Here is a 20,123-nt window from a genome sequence, read left to right as displayed (position 1 = left end):
CCCAGTTGCCTATTCTTTAATCATTTACATGTAAGCATTGAGCTAAAGCATTTATTTAAAACTGTAGCAGAAAAAGAACTGCTGCAGTTGTATATCCCTCAAATTTCAAAAGACCAGCAATGCAAATAGTTCTCATTTGTATTCATATGATCATACACTCAAACTTTGTTTCAGTGCCAGGAAATGCATAATTCAGCTTTTTATCAGGTCAGACTCATTATTTGAGCTCAGTTCTTTAAAGTTTCCAAACACTGTTTAAGACAAACTTCCTAGAAACTGGAAGTAAATGGTTGATGAGGATGATCGTCTTGTCGTTGTAACCATATCTCAGCCTAGATCAGTTGTATTAAAGGATAAACATCTAGAGCTCATTGTAAAGTTTTCTAAAGGTTCATCGCATGTGCTGTAGTTGAAGCTTCTTTTAAGATCAAGGCTTGAAGACCTTAAACAGAAAGGAACTGTTTAAATTTTCTGTGACTGAGCAAGATGCATTAATACATACAGCCTGTATTCTGAAAACTGCAAGTTTACTTGAACCACATTGCAGCACTGTTTATGAATACCATTCAAGCCAGTGTCCTTTTATTCTGTGTTATTAATCTACTGCAAAGACTCGGCTGCCTTTTTATTTAGACATTTTTAAAAATAAGCACAATCCCATCACAAACCATATCACCAAGCGCGCCCTCTGCTGGTCAGGAGAGGCAACTGGAACATGCCGAAACAAAGTATGTAAACATGAAGTTGTTTTTTTTATTATAAAGATTAACAATTTCATCAATAGGTACTTTATTATATTTTACTACAGATCAAAGTGAATCAAAGAATTTCAAATCAACTGTGAAACTGATTGTTATGAAAATGTTTGTGATACTTGGAACCAGCCCACTGGGCCAGTGCATGTGAAACTGAGATGAATTAACTAACATCAGTGAAGCGTGTTATCAGTGCACTGACAACATTTGATAGTAACTGAAGTCAAAGTGAAGAACATAGTCTGAACAGGTTCTGTGGAAGAGTGAGTTTTACAACAACAAAAACTATGTCAGTTTGTTTAAAGTGTTAAATAGTGTTAATGAGACAAAGAAATTCTAAAAACAACAAACTTAATGGAATAAATACATGATACACATTAATAAACATTAAAAGTACAAATTTACACCCAGTACTGTTTCATGTGGATTGCAGGTCTGCGATGTTTATGTTTGGGTATATTATTCTGTTTGACATAGCAGGGGTCATAATAATCCCACTCCAGAGCTGAAGCCAGCACTCCGTTGGACAGGCCGTCACTGTCTGCAGACAGAATCCGCAGGGAGACCCCTGAAAGGAATTGCATTTCCACTTTAGATGTTTATTGGATCAAAGGTTGTACTTTGCTGCACAGTCTGTTTTCAGTGATTGCAAAACTGGAGGATTCATATCACACAAACTTTGGATTTTTATGTGCATGAATTACACTCCGATATCTTTTCTTCGTCTGCGGTCAAATTCTATGTGGACATTCTTCGTAGTGAAAGGTCAACAAGAAGAAAACTTTCTAATCTTTCCAAGAATTTAGTGTAGATATTACTGTCCGTGATCACTAGTCTACAGATTTCTGCAATTATTAAAGCAATTATTCACACTTAGACACTTCATTAGGTATATCTAACTAGTTCTGGATAGGACTGCCTTAATTCTTCACGGCATAGATTCAACAGAGTGCTGGAAAGATTCCTCAGAGATTTTGATCATTATTGGCATAGTAGTGTCATACGGTTGCTGCAGATTTCATGCCTAAGGTGCTACTGATTTGGATTAAGTGCATGTAGATTTCAGGTGATTACAGTGAATTCATCGCCATGCTCACAAAACCAGTTTCAGATGATTTGAGCTTTGTGATATGGCACGTTATCCTGCTGGAAATAGTCAGTAGAAGATGGGCACACTTTGTTCATAAAGGGATGGACACGGTCAGCAACAACACTCAGACAGTCTGTGGCATTTAAAAGTTTGCCAGTATCCCTCACACCATTGTACCACCAGCCTGCAATGCTGATACAAATCATGGTTTATGCAGCACATTCTTACGCTACCATCTGAATGTCACAGCAGAAATCGACCAGGCAACATTTTTCCGCTCTTCCTTTGTCCGATTTTGGAGAATCTCTGAGAACTGTGGCCTCAGTTTTCCTTAGTTGCCACTCCTAAAGAGTGGCACCCAGTGTGGTCTTCTGCTGCTGTAGGCCATCTGCTTAAAGGTTTGATATGTTATGCCTTAGAGATGCTCTTCTGCATTTCTTATTTGTATCAAGCGGTTATTTGACTTACTGCACTCTACCCATTCTCCTCTGACCTCCAGCATTAATAAGCCAGTTTCACTCAGAGAGCTGCCCCTGACTGGATGTTTTCTCTTTTTCAGATCATCCTCTGTAAACACTCAAGATGTTTGTGTGGGGAAAAAAATAAAAAATAGAAAAATAACAGAAGATCAACAACTTCTAAAACATCCTGGCACTAACAACCACACAATGTTCAAAGCCAATTAAATCACCTTTCTTCCCCAAGCAAATGCTCAGTTTGAACTTCAGCAGGCTGTCTTGGCCATGCTTGCCAAGAGTTGCTGCTATGTAATTGGCTAGTCTTTGTATTTCTGAGCAGCTGACAGATGTACCTGACAAATTTGCCAGTGAGTGTACGCATAAAAATCATGGGTCAGTTTCCTGACCATTTCTGGGCTACAATCAAAATTTAATATGCCAACATTTTCTTATTTGTCTAGAAACTGGTGGATTTAATTTAAGAGTACTTTCAGTCAGGAATAAAATGTGTTTTCAAAATAAATGCAAGCCCCATTTCATGTATGGATCAACATCAGTTATTGAAGACATTTGTATACAGTGAAGTTGTTGTAGTGGTGATCATTGTGAGGGGAAGTACCTGCACTTGCTCCAAAATCACTATCCAGTCCAGGACCCGCTGCAGACGCGTTCAGACAGGACGCCTCTGAATGCAGGTTGGTGTACTCGCACTCCATGTCTATCTTGTCAACCCTGCACTCTGCAACACCTGGGTCCACACCTGGCAGCATCTCATAAGTACTGCTCCTCCGAATCAGACCCACAAATTCGGTCTCCTGCAGAAAACAAAGGGATACAAAAAGCTGCTCATAAGAACACGATCTACTGCACACACACACACACACTTCAAGGATTAACATCTTCCAGTGATAAACTGCATCACATCACACTTCATTCAAGATAAAATTAGACTTATTTCTTCTATATGCCAAAATACTTGCAAATATATTTTGCAACATCTAAAATAACCCCAAAAGATCTTAAACGTGCAGGCAAACTATATAGCAGATAGATTACCACCAAACCAGTGCTGCCCAGGGCTTTGGACTCCACACAACCTTCAGAGATTCCTTGTGTAACAACTTTCTTTGGTATATTTTTATTTTACAGATAGTTTATTTGGTAACATCAGAGCATGCAACACAAAAGCAGTTACTAATGGGAGGGTTTTGCTGCTTCTAGTGAGGCCTTAAACTTCTCTTTGCATTTGTACTTAATTCAGCTACCACACACAGGAAACCTGTGCACACAATGAGCGGTAACAAGGGGGTTAACGGGCCCTAAATTGGGTTAATTAAGCCAGTTGCGCAGTTTGAAGTATTTGCGACTCAACGTTTAATACTTTGTCAAAAAAAAAAAAAAATTGGGGAAAAACCCAATTACTCACCATAGGAGTGTTTGGAGGAACAAGGTTCACTCTGGTTTCAGTCCCTGAATCGTGCGGTAAAACTTGTGCACTCCTGCGCCAGCCTGTTTTGCTGAGGCTGTAGGTCCGTGAGCTGGAGGCCAGGTTTAGTCTCGGGGTAAAACAAGCTTCTGGAGAGGTTGCCCGGATGGTGCTCGGCGCTCTCTGAGACCCTGAACCTGTAGCGCCATCTGGCCTCAGAAGCCGGATCCTGTGATCCAGACCGATCCTTTCCCTGGAAGAAGCTCTGGAAGAAGTAACGGGATGAGGGAGCACGGGCTCTGATAGCGATAAATACGCTCTCCGCCCGTCTTGGCGCAAAGGAAACGCCACATCGGACAGTCTGACTCTCTGAGGAGACCGCAAAAGCATCTCCTCCATGCGTTCTGGCCACAGACTGATTTTCTTCTTTGACAGGATCAGTAACTTGTAACCCAGCAAGAGGCAGTTCAGCAGAAGCAGAACGACCACGCAGGGAACGAGCAAGAGAACGACTAAGGTCAGACTCGTCACAGGGTTCCCTTCAGTCAGACTGGATGCTGTGGTTTCACTTACTTGCGACATTTCATTCCTAAACACATGGAGGCTGAATTTCGGAAAACTTCAGATTACAGGCCGTCTGTCTTTACACAGGTGGCTCGATCTCTTAAATCAATGTGGACTGTCTTTTTTTTGTTTGCCAGTATTTTCTATCTGATGCCATCCTGCATCTCAAATGTATGCAGCCTCCAAATATGAGTGTTGTCCTTAATCATTCTTGTCTCCATCACTGTAGGCATGCGCTCTCACTGCTATCAGAGCACTGGCTTTATTTGACAGGACTGTGCAGCGCTCAGTTGGCCGCCACATAAATTACAGACCAACAGGTGTGCCTTATTGTGTGCAGGATGATGTTAGGACTGGCCGCTAGATGGCAGAAGATGACTGCTATATCGCTGAGCAACTTCAAATCTGGTCTGAAGTGTGATTTAGTGGACTGCAAATGTCTGAGAGTTCACTTATGTAAGTTTAGGATTTGAAAATAATAAACTTTTATCCAATAGTGAGGCGGAAACAGAAGTCAAATTGTTCTTTTTCTTTATTTTTCATGCTTCCAAACATCTCTATATCAAGTAATAATAACAATAATAATAATACATCAGCAGGTGGCTCATCGCAGATTATATACAGACATTTCAAATCATTCAATAGAACATTTGACAGATGAATCTCTTTTAGAGACAGTGTTTCAGCATTTTGTACACAAAGTAGATCTTTGTAGACAAGTATGTTTGCTATTGTAATAAATCAATGCAAAAGATCAGTCATATGAACACCATATAACTATAATGATGACAGTAGTAGAAGTAATAATAATAAGAATACTAAAGTTGTGTTATTTCCCTTACATGTTTCTACCATTGAGGTTTAAGGAAGTCTATACAGACTTGAATAGCACACTGATATCCTGCGAAAGGTTTGCAAGTATAACAGTACAGTTAACTCATTCAAGAGAAAGGCTATCGAGTCAATGGATGCCCTCAGATACCAAAGACCCCCATTAATCAGCTGTCAACTCACTGCTCGCACAGCACTGCTAAGTTGGTGTGCATCGTGCCGAGCGCCCGCAGAAAGTCATCTCCTCGCAAAAAGTTGCACGTGATCTACAACTTGCTTATGCGCCGCTTGCCGCTTCCAAACACAATAAGAGGTTGTGATTTGGTTGTGATAGCACCTCGGGCAAGGCTGTGTTTGTGAACTGGTAAGAACTGGTAAGAGTCACCCGGCTAGCACTGTGCCAGGCTGTGCTTGATGATCTCTCGGGACTGTGGTGGGATTCTGTCTGGGAAGGCCACCTGGAACTCAACCACCAAGTCGCCTCGCTGGGATGGGCTTTTGAGCAGGGGAAGGCCTTCGCCCCTCAGCCGGCGGACGGCACCGGGTTTGATGACATCGCTGCAAGGCAGAGGCATCATCCGGTTGTCAAGCGTTGGAACGTTTACTGTGCAGCCGCAGAGAGCCTGAAGACAAGAGAAGAAAGAGACAGTTAGCCCTGCAGACCCATGAAGCTCTTAACCTGTTTCACAATTCTTTTTTGAGTGGCCTAATTACGAGTGGAATCCAGTTTCTCTAAAAGTGTCAAGTTGCATAAGAGATAAATGTGGGGTGTCTGTCCTTCTGAAACAATTCTCTGTGTTATTTCCTGCGTTATGCAACAGACCGGTGTTACAGATGTTATAATCGCTGCTCCATTTACTGGCTCAGTGTGGGCGTTAAGTGTTTTAGTGACTGAAGTGAGCCATAGGAAGATGGAGGAGCTCTTTGAAATGTCATTCTCTGTGACTGCTACCCTGCTAATCTGTGTGTGGGCTGGTGGAAGCGAGAGCCAGAGACAGAGTGAGCCAAAAAAAAAAAAAAAGGCGCCTGCCTTATACAAGCAGAGAAGTCTGCAGCCAGCATAGTAGTTGTGAGGGAGGGTGAAGTGCAATTCGTGGGGGCAGTCAGTATTGGGAGCTAAATTTAGCTCCTGCTTGCTCGCTCTCTCTGCAGGGGCTGATGAGGTAAACGGAGGCGTTGGCAGGCTTACTGCTGTTTCTGTGTTTGTGGGGGTCTGTCAGCCCGCTGTAAGCTGAGGGGTTCAGATGCCCATAACAGAACACTCTGTTCTGTTCCTCAGACTGCAATCAAAGATATTGTCCTCCCTCCCTGCATTTGGCAGAGATTGGACCTTCAATCTTATGTATTACTGCTGTTTTTTTCAGGAATCGATTTTCTCTGGCATTTAAGAAAGAACGTTACTCAATGGTTATATAAAGGACAAGAAGTGGTGCATAGATCTTAGCCTTTATCTGAGTAGGTGTAAGTGGTTGTATCTGAGTATAGGCCACTCATATGTTTCATAATGTATCTGATGGTGATGCACCAAACTCACCTCTTTAAGGGTGATCTTGGCCGTGTAGACGAGGTTGGAGCCCTCTCTCTTGTACTGAGGATGCTCCTGGTCCCTGAGAATGAAGGTGATGTCTGCGGGGGCGCTGTTGGGGGTCTCGTCCCCCTCCCTGGGGAAGGTGATCTTGGTTCCCGATTTCCAGCCTTTCTTTACCACCACATTCAACACCTTCTCTTCTGTTCGCAAGGTGCGGCCGTCTGGGTTGAGGCGGCTGCGGGTAATCTTCACATGCTTGGTGCAGCCCTGCATCACCTCCTCCAGGGTCACCAGCAGGTCGTGCACCACCACTTCGCCCTGCAAGCGCCTCGGGCCTTTCCGCAGGCCACCGTCGGGGCCTGCAGACCCGCTCACGTGGCTGAAGGTGAACCGTCTGAAGGGGTTGAAGAGGTCGTCGTCGCCCTCTTCGTTGCCAAAGAAGATGTCGAAGTGGTCAGAGCCATTGAAGAAGGAGGAGAAGGTGGAGTGGGGGTCGCCGTGGAAATTGCTGCGGAAAATGTTGCCTCCGTTTTTAAGGCCTGAAAAGGGGAAAGAAAACAGGTTCAAGTCATATTGCTGCAGAACGTCTCCTAATTTAATGTTCCCTAAGTTCTCTTCATGCCACCTTTTCTAAAATGTTGTAGAGACCAAGAAAACTCTTCTGTTTCTCCCTCAATAGCTAATCAGCTTCACAGCTGTCACATTTCACATGTTGAGCTTGTTTTATAGGAGTGGGAGTCATCACACATCAATATTTAGCATTTGATGATGACATGAATAGTTAATCTAATCGCCCACGCTACACTAATCACTCAGATGGCAGTTACTAGTGAAGCTATTTAAAATGCTAGCAATCACAATTTCAGATCCTCGCCCTTCCTCACCTTCCTCTCCAAACTGGTCGTATATGCTTCTCTTTTTGGGGTCAGTCAGGATCTCATAGGCCTCTGCGATCTCTTTGAACCTGTCCTCCGCGTCAGCATCGCTGTTCTTGTCTGGGTGGAACTTGAGGGCCATTTTCCTGTAGGCTTTCTTGATTTCATCTTCATTGGATTCAGGGGAGACGCCCAGGACTTTGTAGAAGTCTTTGCCTGCGGGTTTGATGGGCAGACAGGGCACGTCCTGCTCTGACCTGGTGCTTTCCTGCGAAAACACACAAAAATGTCACATTAAAAACCTTTCTTCACCTTTTAAACATCAGCTTGCGCCAACCTTGTATCCCAAGTGTTGCCAAGCAGTGGCGAATAAGCATGCAAATTCAAACCTCTATCACCTAGAATGTTAAACAGAGTAGCTGATGCTCAAGATATCTTCCAAAAAACTGCTGCAGAATATCTATTAATATGCAGAAAATCCCCCCACCTCTAACAGAGTCTCAGTGGGAAAACACCCTTATCTCCGTGCTGCTGCATGTGCGGTCACATATCCATGAATTTCATAGGCTCATGCACAGCACAACGTGATGGGGGAAAGTCATATAAGAGACTGAGATACTCTGCAGCGATTGGCTGAAAGCGAGCCGGCAATTCTTACATATGAATGAATCCGGTACAACAGTAATGTGCCAGTTCTATACACACTGTTTAATTATACGGTGTCGTTCATACGAACTGTCAGCACCGTGCAGCTTTACACACTTCATACATGCTAAAGACAAACAGCCCCAGAAACTTCCCCGCGAAAAATGCGAAACTTACCGCTGAAGACGAGGAGCCGGAGCTGTCCCCCCTGTGCATAACTCGCACTTTGCACTTGACATTGCCATTTTTGTGCTTCATACCGAACTGGGTCCAGATGAGAACCATGATGGGAAACTTAGCTGTGGTGCTACGTGTGTCGCTGTCCTCGGGGCTGGTGCTGAAATCGCTCCGCTCGCTTGCTCCGCTCGCTTTCCGTGCTGTCTGAGCTCTCCTCGGCTCTCCGTTAAATACCAGAGCGGCGGCTCCCCCCTCCTTTCCCACTAGCCGCTCCATCCGCCCACGCGGTGTGACTGAGCTTTCCCCGGACCCGCCCATTTCCTCACGCGCGGCAGGGGATGCCGGTGTCCTCAGCGCTCTCGGTGAAGAGCTATTGGCGCTCGGGCGATGATCACGCGGATGTTGCAGCTTCCCTTTTCCATCTTGAGACTTGTTTCCGGAGTTCTTTAAGGCAGATTTGAGCAGTCACGACTTGGTACACCGAGTCCTCTTTTTTTCTCCTTCCACAGACAGAACAGGCACAGTTATGAAAAAGAACTCACAAGTGCTGTCTGCCCAGACAAACTCCAGACAGAACATACCCTGCTGGGTGATGGAGCCCCTGTCCTCGAGTGCCATTTTTGCATTTAAGCTCACGCCTTGTCGTTCTTTTTACAGATTAAAAACATGTTTTCAGTGGATCGGAGGAACAAAAATGACTAAATCGTCTTTATGTTGGTGGGTATGCAGAATCATTTAGGAATAGCCATTTCTGAAGTACATATTAATAATGCCATAATACCCATATTAGGCAAGATGCCCTCAGGTAAAAGGGCGTGTCCTTCACACCTAGTTTGATTCAGATCGATTCAAAATAATTATATGTATACATCATATTTATATATCATTGCTTTTAAATTCACATTATGAGCCATCACAGTGCACCTTATACTGTAAGGCAATGCTCATTCAGTTGCAGGGGGAATGTATTCCAGTTAAAATGTATTGTGACTATTTTGTTATGTAGATAATAGTACATGATTCTCTATCTACGACTGTCAAATCTAGATGAGGATAATAAGGATGTGGTCCCAGGTATTGAAAGGAAACGAATATGGCACCACCTCAAGGAGCGCCTTGTTATGAACAGTTTTTAGACACATGATGTCTGTCATAAATTCCACTTTTACTCTTTGGACTTTGTTGAGACTATCAGGCTTCCTCTCACTGTCCAAAGACATGCAGCTTGAGGGGGTAGGTTAACTGGTACTTCTACATTGGCCATAGCAGTGAATGTGAGTGCGAATGCTTGTTGTCTCTCGGTGTTAGCCCTGCAAGAAATTGATTACATGTCCATGGTGTACCCTGCCTTCCACCCTATGGCAGCTGGGATAGGGTTAGATAAGAGGAAGAGGAGGGATACATAGATGGGTATAGTGTGTGTATATGTAGGGATCAGTGATGCATCATCTGAACAACTGTAGTTGGTTGGAGATGATGGTTCACACAGAGTTTGGTATTTTAGTCTTTTATCCTTTTAAGAGAAATGTGAGGGCTTGTGAGATGAATAAGAAAATAAGAAGGAGTGACAAAACCATTGTTTAACATGACAGGGGTACTAACTAGACTGCTGCTTTACACGGTAGTTTTAATCAGACGTCTGTTATGTCATGTAATTCAAATCTTTCATCAGACAGTTAATAAAAACTGTTATAATACAGTCGGGCGGCAGGAAAAAGGTAGTATAAATTCTAAGTGTCTAAAACCTGACTTAGCTATCAAGCTAATGTAGTATAACAGCAGAGGACGGAATGCAAAATTATCATTTTTGGGGGCAGTATCACAGTGAGTTGGAGTTATTGAGTTGGATTGCACTCTGTCACATCCCAAACTCCTCATATTTTATATATTGACCATAATTCAAAAGAAAACCACATTTAGATGTTCACGTGACCAAGAGCCAAAGCTGATTTTCTGTACTGTAAAGAGCTGCTAATGGAGATTGATTAAAAGGTCAGAATAGTATCCAAATCCTTCTATAAGTAAGTCTTGTCAGCAGATAGCCATCTTCATAACACCACCAAGCACTTATCTAAGCAGTGATTGTGATTATCTAAGATAACTCAAATTAAAATAAGGTTTTGAAATCCTTTTCTCCCCCTTGGAATTTACTTTAACCATCATGTTTGCTGTTGCTGGATTTTCCCATTGATTTCAATTTGTCCTCCTTTCAATGCCATTCCCCCTCTTGTGATGTTTTTAGTAGCCTTTACTGAACGGATAAGATCGTACAGTAGGTGCAGTTGTGTATAATTCTGTCGTCAATAAATGCAAACCTATGCAAGTAAAGCACTGGGCAGCTAGCAGCAAACAGCTGTAGAAGAAAAAGACAGCTTAGTGTTATGTAACTGAACGTGTTAAAAAAGAAAAAACCCTTGTAAGTGTTCAAATATCTTGTGAAAATTTGAGATATTACCTGAACCTGGCTGGCTGTTGGTGTTACATAAATTTTCAACACATCGCTGTCACTTAAATGTGTTGCCAACAATCGTCTCTGAAAGCCTGCAGAGTCTAAAGGGCTGCTAGCCCGCGGCGCACACTCCATTCTGGTGAAATGTGTCGACAGGCTGGTTCTCAAGTACATCAAAGACTCCATCTCAAGCCAGCCTGGACCCTCACCAGTTTGCATTCACAGCCAAAAAAAAACTAAAGCAAAAAATCGCCAAAACTATAAAAACACAAAGCGTGCCATCTCCACAGCAGCCCCCCTCCACATCCCCCATTCAGTCTTCACACACAGTGAAAACAACACTTACCCCCCCCCCGAGAAACCGTCCAACTTGGCAGTCTGGGCTCATGTTACACACTCGAGACAGTTTGGATTGACAGTCACGAATCCTCAGTTTTTGTCTTGCATCTTTACAGCATGTTATCTGAGTTAGTCTGAGTGAAGGATGTGGCTTTCTAATAAGCATGTAAATGGAACATAGCATAAGACGAGGATTTAGTAACTGCCAACAAACAGACAAACGGGTCATGTTCTCATATTTGAGTGTCAGAGAATAGTAATAATAGTAGGCTGTGATGAATATGTGTTACATCGTGGCAAAACGTGGATACTAAACTAAACAATGGTGCTGGGATGATCCAGAATCAGAGGTAGCCAAATCTGCTGCTTTTGAAAAATGTCATTATGGCTGACACACTGGCATTTTCTCTGTGTATCTGTGCCACTGAGCACCTAGAAGTAAATTTTTGGTTGTAATGACTACATTAAGCATAAATCTGTGGTAGGAAGTGACTGCCCCTCTTCTACTGGTCCTGGATGAATGATTCACATGATGACATGTGCTGATTACTACACAAAGGCCACTCTTTTGATGAAATTCAGAAAGTCATCTGTTTTTAGTTTTTTTTTTTTTTACTCCCATTGAAGAAAAAACAAATTAGCGTTTCTATTTTGGGATCGTACTACACATACTATGAGATTACGACACACACAGCAGACTGCACTCATGGATATGGAGTCGGTGTCACAGAGAGCGTACATACATGGCAGTGCTTCCTCCTCCGTGATGCTTCAGGCATCCAATGGAGGATGGAATTTCCTCAGGATTCTCCCTTCGTCTCACAGGAAGCAGCAGACAAATTTGGTTCGAACATGTTGAGCCAGGAGTGTCATGCAACAGATAGCAGCTCATCCATACTATTCACAGACTGAGCAGGAGAGAGTGAATCAGAACAGCCAGCATTCATAACTCCTGCCCACGGGAACAGTCAGTGTGTTTGGTCCTGTTTGTCGCACATTCACACTCTGTGTCTCTCTCACAGAGACACATTCAAAGGTGCCTGTCAGTCTCGGAGAAAATAATGCTAATTAAAGAACCAAGCAGCAGTAACACTGTTACTGTTAGGTGGTGAGAAGGCGGACAGCTTACACGGAGCCTGGTGTTCTTTGTGGTGTTGTTCACGTGTTTTGTAGTAGCTGTACTGAGTGTTCACTCTCGTCTTCCTTTGTCCAGGCTGCTGTTTTTCTCCCCCCCCCCCTGCAGTAGTACATACTGTACTACTTTTTATTGTTTGGAATCAAATACATGAAGTTAACTTTAAATTATATATAACATGTCTGAGTAGACTAAAGCAGTGGTTAAACTACCTATTTCATACTATCAATTACTATTACTTCATGAGCTTCCATAAGCTCACTGCAAACCTCATTAGGTACACCACTTTAATTCTTTGAGGCACAGATTCAACAATATGCCAGAAACACTCTTCAACATTATACCATCACACATTTTCTGCAGATTTGTCGATGATGCAAATGTTCCAAAATTCTCCAAACGTGCTCTGTTAGATTGAGATCTGGTGATGGTGGAGGCAATTTGAATACAGTGAACTTATTATGTTCAAGAATCCAGTTTATGACTAGGTGTGTTATTCTGCCAGAAGCATCCATCAGAAGATGTGTGTACTGTGCTGAGGTTATAAAGGGATGGACATGATCAGCAACAATACTCATGCAGGCTGTGAAGTTTGAAAAATTGTCATCTGTTGCCCACAGTGAGTCAGGAAAATGTCCCTGTTATGCTCCCTCTTTCCAAGGAAGGATCAGTACTACAGCAAGGTCTGCAGGCCCAAACACAATAGTTTATTTTTTTCTATAGCGGTAGAAAATGTCAGGGTGAGCACATCCAGAAAAACCAACAAAACATTAGGTAAAGGGAACACAACTAACGTAACCTAAACAAGAGAAAATGTATTAAAAGAAAAAGACTTCCCACCCCTGCATCTACCAGGTGCATAAAAAGATCAAGCTGTTCTAGACACAGAACTCTCGGTCACACAACACTATGCAATTATACACACAGCCCAGCCTTGTTGGAAACAGGAAGTAGGCAGTGCCCAGCCAGTGCTGACAGGTACCAATTTATAGCGAGTACCATTCAGTCTCCAACCAATGGTCAGCTGTCGCCTGGAGCTTACATAATCAAAACACAACAGAAACAATGAACAACGCCACCCCCAGGTGTGGAGGAGCGGACAGAGTACGCACAATGATGACTTGGGTCATAACAATCCTCCACACAACTACATTGCCGTCACCTGAACCACAAGCGCTTATTTAACATGTTGTTGCCTTCCTATCGATCCTAGCCGCTTCTCGCTCTACCAGCTGTCTATTATGCTGTCAGTCTGAAGCAGTCTTGCCCACCCTTCTCTGATTTCTGGCATCAAGGAGACATCTTCACCCAGAGAACTGATGCATGATATGTTTTCTTTTTTTTTTGGCCATTCTTTGTTAGGGAAAAATCACAAGAGATTAGCAATTTCTAAAATGTTCAGACTAGCCCAAATCCATGTGATTTGCCTGATTAGACACTAATGAGCAAAGGAACAGGAGGGTTGTGGGTGTAAATCACTACTACTTAAGAAACCATCTTTATGGCAGACACACTCTGTCCTCCAAAAGCATAATACCAGCCGACTCATAATGATGCTTTCAGTTCAAAACAAGGTGATGAAGCAAAAGCAGACACTGAACCCACTGAGCTCTGAGCCGACCCCCCCCCACACACACACACACACACCACAAACTGATGGGCAGGCAACCAAACAACTGATATTGGACTTCACAAACAGATCCCTGGCAGTTTGGATTGGCAGTCACACCACCTCCACTTTGCCCCCCCCCCCCCCCCCCCCCCATTTTGTGTGCTCAGCCTCCTGTTGTGTCCTTTCTATTCATTCAATTGACTTGTACTTAAAGTCTATGTTATTAGAGCCCTGCCCACGTAAGAGTGATATTCTAGTTGTACATCTTGATGTATTTAACAGCTGTGGCTTACATACTGTTGCATCTTCTCCATGGAGTGCGAGATTTTTTTTACCTTTAACTGCATTTTCTGCAGTTTTATTTTCAAAGTTGTACAGCTTTTCCTGTATATAAAGAATGCAAGCTTATTTAGAGAGAGGCTAATAATTATATAACGAGGCCGTGCAGATCAAGAAACTGCAACACTGCTCAATAAAACACCCTTAAAAGAGCAGGAAAAATGCAGCATATTTAACTGATACCATCAGTATTTGTACCAAACAAGTACAAGTGGATAATGTAACTACAGTTATGGAAGACTTTGGCCTACATTTCTGTACCAGACATGCTATTCTTATCTGACAGCATAGTAGACAGCTGGTAGAGAGAGATGTGGCCAAATACTTTTTATTTTCACTCATTTCTTTCTTTCTTTCTTTTTTCACAGCACTCATACAGGCGACTGTTTGCTAATGCTTCAGCCCTGTCTCATTTTTGTGGGAGTATTGGGTGATGCCTGCAGGGGATGCAGAAAGGTGAATCATACTGCTGAGAGCACACGGGAGGAAGCGACGCCAACCTCATCTCACATCATGACACCGCCGCCCTGTCCTTCAAATGTCACCGGATGAATCGACATTGCTTGAAAAGGCCACCGAAAAAAATCTATTGTCTGAGGTCTGGTGTACTTACAGGCCGCTGGGGAAAGTTTCCTTATGTAACGTAATGCACCAAGAGTTTAAGCAGAGATCTTTTTGAGTATTGTGTTCAAATGAGGGCAGAATTAGGGAATGCATATCAGATATTAAGTTTAAAAAAAGACAGTCATAACAAGCCATATTTTATCACCAGGCAAAGTAATGAGACATTCTCATTTGCGACTCTGTCGCCTTCTCCCGTCTCGCACCTACCCCCCGACTGCAGCTCCCACACTGGGTGTGTGACTGGCTCGTATGTGTCGTTCTGGCTAGACTATAGCCATCCGCCTTCAAGTGCAGCAGATAGAGACAGACAGATGGCAATAAGGACACAGAAAGATACAGGCAGAAATGCACACAAAGATACAGACCGTGACCCAGATAGAAAAATCATTTTGGTGGAGGACAGAAAGCTAGATGAGGACAGATGATGTCTGAACAGAGATGAGCAAAAAGAGAGAAAAGGGCAGAAAGGGAAGAAGTAAGAAAGCGGGTTATAAAATTTATCAGAGAGATGGGGAGGAAATGATAAGAGAAAACATTAAGACAGATTGCGGAGTACAGAAGGCGGAGATGGATTATGTCTGGCAGTGAGGGAGGTGTTTTTATTTTTGTTTCTCTGCTGGGGGGGGTTATGAAATCTCCCCTGCAGCTCATTTTTTGCACAGCTGAAAACACTTCTGCATTTTCCCTACATATCCTCTACCAACAGCCACTACTGTGCTGTCGAGGAAAGACTGCCCAGCCCCCCCTAATTTTTTTGCTCTGCAGTCATAACTAATCAGCACGACAAATGTTGTGGTTTGCAAAGTGAAGCTTAATAAAATATGCTACAGCTAAAACACACACACACACACACACACACACACACACACACACACACACACACACACACACACACACACACACACACACACACACACACACACACACGTGCTCAGCCTGTTCTCTCAGTATGATTAGATTTACATCCACTGTTGTTACACCCTTTTATTGGAATGTACTGCCCTCTTCAGGGCAGAATAAATACTGAAGAAGAAAATATTTGCTGTTTAGAAATTCATCATTTGTCACCATGCACAATGCCAAATTATATAACAAATTTAGTTATGTAAAGGGGGGGCGGCGGTGGGGGGGGGGGGGGGCGCCAGCCATTCCATCACCGTTCCATTCCTACAATATAAATGCTCACAAAGGTAAATGTTAAGGACAAATTCTTCTTCTCTGCAGCCAGATAGACACTTGGTCCTTCCCTCTCCTTCAGCGGGGCCTCCTCTTGGCCGCTCTTCTGCTGACTGTGCTGAGCTTTCTTTAATTGTCTCTGGTAGCAGAGATTTACCTCGGGGTAGGAGACCACAGACAGAGGCAGTCTGCAGATTGCTGGAATCTCAGAGGAAATGAGGAGAGAGATGAGAGTCGACAGGCAGAAAGGCCACGTGCAGGCCGGTAATGCAAGCTGAAAGGGGATGCCATAGGAGAGGAGAGCGTGACACATGATGAGCACGTGGAAATGATGTTTGCAGACTTGGGAGGAAAGTTTCTGAGCTACTGCAGACATCAGATTTGAGGTTGCTGCAATCATCTGTGTGTATGTGTGCAGAAAAGTTTATGAGTTTCACCAAACAGCAGAACCAGAGGAAGACACCCCCAATGGCACTGGAGGATAGTGCACTATTACATCCCCACAGCCTTGTGTAAATATCCCTTTGAGGAGCAGGCCAGAGCAAGCCATCCACCACACATCAGTGAAAAACACTTTAATCCCCCCATTTGTGTGAAGTATTACACAAATAACAAGCAACTGCATGAATCTGAAAACTGAACGTGTGCATTATTTAAGAAAACATTCCACTGTGCCATTTAAAGAAGCCAGAGGTCATTCTTGAGGCTCAGACATTATGCATATTTCTATGCAAATTGTTTTGAGACTTTCAGCAGCAAACATGCCAGCAGCAGAGCCCAAACGTGGCATGAAAACAAATAGCTGGTAAGCAGAGCAGCAGGGACAGAAGGATGAGACCTCCTGTCCAAGGACTGTCACAGCCGTACACCTGGCCAGCACCAACTGGCACTGACAAGAATAGCTGCAAAATGACAGCCTCCGTTTATTTACATTTTAAACAGTTAGCACTGTTTTTTTAATGGCGCTGATAGAAAAATGTAAAAAAAAAAACACAAAAAAAACACCATTTAGATATTCATAGCTAGTGGACCAGAAACATGAGGTTTTTTTGCATATCTTATGCACTCTGTAAGATTATCTGTGTGAGTAGCTCATGTAGCTGCAATGTGCAGCCACATCCACAAAATTAGATGGAAGGATCTCATTTGTTAGCAACTGAGGGCAAAGCACTGACAACTACTGGGCAGGAAATGAATTAAGAGGAAACTTGGAATCGCTACAGGGTGACATTATATTTGTTATTATTTATGGGGCAAATGTCCAATCAAAGAGAGCCAGATGAGCAGATTCCCTGCTGGATATTGCGCTTTCACAGCTTTTGAAAAGAACAAACAGAAAGGCAACAGCGTGGTAGTTCTATGCAAAAGTCAGGCGCTCACCAAACACATCAGAGACCATTATTTTTAACCATCCAATTGACAAGCTGAAAAATTCAGCCAGCAGGAGCTTTCATTTGCACTGGAAAATTGATGGGCAAAGCTGCTCTAAAATTAAAAAACATGTTGTCCAAAACCTCTAAATCACTCTATTACGACTTTAGAAAAACAGTAAGGCTCGAGTACTTTGATATTTTTCAGTCTGCAGTAAATTGAGATTAAGGACTGAGACTTACTAATCATCATGTTATTGCTGCCACTGTAGAGTTATGGCTGTGTCCTGAAAACACTCCCTTTACAATGCAACATACTGTCATTTATTGCCCCAATTAAAGTTTTTTTAAATGGTAAAATGTAAAGTCATGTTCACTCGCTCATCAGTATGTGTCTCAGTGTCACAGCGTAAGCTAAAGGTAGTGTTCGTGGCTTCCACACCTCTTTCTGCTAGCAATCGTATAATCCAAAGAGCCACATTTACAGCTGACAGTGAAACTAAATGATGCAGCACACTGCCGAACGCTGCTGTACTTAGCTGAAAATAACAACCATGTAATTGACCCCTTTTTCCCTTGAGGGTTTTTTGAGGGTGCTTTATGGTAGATGCATTTAAACCATCGTAATTTAGACACTCAGAAAAAAAAAGGACAAACATATTGCACCGGAGTATATCAGCTGCTCACAGTGCAGCTTATTATACTGGTCTTTAACATTTGACAAGGTGCCTTTCCCATTTACAGGATGCAGCAAATTAATTTCTGGAGGAGAACACTTACTGCAACATGGACATAAAAACATTTGACATGAAAAGCCACCAGTGCCAGTGTCTTTAGGCAGAGAACATGGCCATCACTATGTTCCGTTGTAGGCATATAATCCCACTGATGTGGTCTCCCTGAGCTGAATGTGACAAATATAGCCAAAATTAGTGAGATGCAGCTAAATGAGAAACTGTGTAAAGTACACATGTAAAAGTCAACAGAAGTGTAGGCCCAGGGAATATAAGGGGAAAAGACAGTGATAATGACTTTGTGTTTGGAGGAAAAGGTGTTTTTTCTCTCCCTATTTTCACGATGAACTCAAAGAAGGTTTATTACAGATAAGTAGAAGCCATTGGGTCTCTTTAGTCCCAGCAAAGAAGCCAGACCCAGTGGGAACTAGAACACCTAGAAGACCATTCAGAGCGCTCCAGTGTTCTGTAGGATGAGGTTAACCACAGTTAGGAGCCAACTGAGAGGTCTGATGAGAAATGTGTCTTGGGCTACCCTTTAAATGATGCGGTCTAGCACCTGGATTATTATAGCCCATCTAGTGATAGATGATAAACTGTGATAAACTGACTTCAGTTTTATTAGTAGTACTATGAGTCACCATCAGTCATAATTATTCACACTCAAAATTAACTCCTTGCTGAAATCTATTGCATATCCATACTTCTATTAGTATAACATTACATGTTCCCTGTAAAAAGCCCAATAGGATGGAAGCAAAAGGAACCAGCTGGACTTTCTTCCTTTGAAGGTTTTTGGGGGTGTTTTTTGCTGTTTTTGTTGTAGTGCGTGCTTGTTCATGCAGATCATTAACTGGATTATGTACACACTACAGGTTATAGCAGCTACAGGTTGAATTGTATAAGAGTTTGTAGAGACATTGTCAAAAGAAGATAAAGCCTGGAGTTCAACCAAGTTTTGGTTATATAGCGCCAGTTGACGACAAAGGTTGTCTTTGTATTGAAAGGTAATTACCCTGCAGTATTAGAGAGAAAGCCTCAATGCCCCGCTTCGTGACTGTGGGAAGGAAGAACTCCCTATTAAACAGGAAGAGACCTCTGACAGTGTTTCCCTGACCTTTCCTCTATGACCACCGCGTTCTGTCCATCCATCTTCATCCAGCGCAGGCAGAGTGCACCCTGGACAGGTCACCAATCTATTGCAGGGCTAATACTGAATAGAAGTGCCAGTTAACCTAACCAATGCATGCTTTTGGATTGTGGGAGTGAGCCAGGAGTCCCTGGAGTGAATCCATACAACCACCCCACACAGAAAGACCCTTGCTGGCCAGTGGTTTTGACCATCATCAACATTGCTAACCATCATACCGCTGTGCTGCTTGGACCACAATGAGGTTGAGCATCTTTAAATGAGTTTTTCCTGATGACAACATCTGTCTAGAAGTAAACATAAGATGCAGGAACTGCCAAAAACCACAGTTTGAAATATTACAGCAGAAATAATAGCTCTTTATAAACAACAACATTTCTTTCTATAGTTGTTTTAGCCCTTTGTGACAACTACACAGGGGATTTTCTTCAAACTCACCCACTAAACTTTAATAATGCTTTCACCATAAAGTGCAAGGCCACTTTTACAGATAAGTGGCCACTAGCTGTCTGCACTGCATCACCTCCTTTCAAGTCAGCAAACTTGAATGAGTAAAAATGCTCTAAAAAGATTTTTACACATTTTGTGATGCAATTATCAGACAAATTTTTGCCTGTGGGATCCACCCATACAGTATGGATGCTCTTTGTTATATACGCAGTATACATACATACATGCAGAACATTCAAAGCTTGAAAGCAGGGCTTCACTTCAACATCATAGTGCCTACATTAATCTTTTATTTAACATTCATAGCCATTGCTCAATATATTCTTTAACCTCGACAGGGTTACTAACTGAGCAGCACCTCAATCTTTGAGATTATGATAACATCAGACCATATTC

At 42.7% G+C, this 20,123-nt stretch overlaps 3 protein-coding genes across 3 annotated transcripts; all 3 read right to left on the bottom strand.

The window, feature by feature from the left end:
- Positions 1 to 757: 757 nt before the first annotated feature.
- hwa (huluwa) lies at positions 758 to 4,356 on the bottom strand. The gene is made up of 3 exons (XM_085465240.1): positions 3,730 to 4,356; positions 2,923 to 3,118; positions 758 to 1,323 (listed from the first exon to the last, which is right to left on the bottom strand). The coding sequence occupies exons 1-3, from the start codon at positions 4,309 to 4,311 to the stop codon at positions 1,157 to 1,159; spliced, it is 945 nt and encodes a 314-aa protein (XP_085321366.1). The 5' UTR covers positions 4,312 to 4,356; the 3' UTR covers positions 758 to 1,156.
- A 451-nt stretch (positions 4,357 to 4,807) lies between these two features.
- LOC146706046 (dnaJ homolog subfamily B member 5) lies at positions 4,808 to 8,578 on the bottom strand. Its single transcript, XM_085464035.1, has 4 exons — positions 8,350 to 8,578; positions 7,537 to 7,795; positions 6,659 to 7,191; positions 4,808 to 5,747 (listed from the first exon to the last, which is right to left on the bottom strand). Exons 1-4 carry the CDS (start codon positions 8,455 to 8,457, stop codon positions 5,514 to 5,516), a joined length of 1,134 nt encoding a protein of 377 aa, XP_085320161.1. The 5' UTR covers positions 8,458 to 8,578; the 3' UTR covers positions 4,808 to 5,513.
- Positions 8,579 to 16,000: 7,422 nt separating this feature from the next.
- LOC146706045 (urea transporter 1-like) lies at positions 16,001 to 17,412 on the bottom strand. The gene is made up of 5 exons (XM_085461031.1): positions 17,404 to 17,412; positions 16,788 to 16,925; positions 16,461 to 16,580; positions 16,391 to 16,423; positions 16,001 to 16,297 (listed from the first exon to the last, which is right to left on the bottom strand). The coding sequence occupies exons 1-5, from the start codon at positions 17,410 to 17,412 to the stop codon at positions 16,001 to 16,003; spliced, it is 597 nt and encodes a 198-aa protein (XP_085317157.1).
- Between the last annotated feature and the right edge of the window lie 2,711 nt (positions 17,413 to 20,123).

Source organism: Copadichromis virginalis, linkage group LG7 (genome assembly GCF_057382275.1).
Source record: "Copadichromis virginalis isolate Kocher_CV1m ecotype Utaka linkage group LG7, C_Virginalis_male_GT1.1, whole genome shotgun sequence".
Taxonomy (NCBI): Eukaryota; Metazoa; Chordata; class Actinopteri; order Cichliformes; family Cichlidae; genus Copadichromis; species Copadichromis virginalis.
Note: the sequence above shows the minus strand (reverse complement) of the source record. Positions and strands in the feature narration are given on the sequence as shown.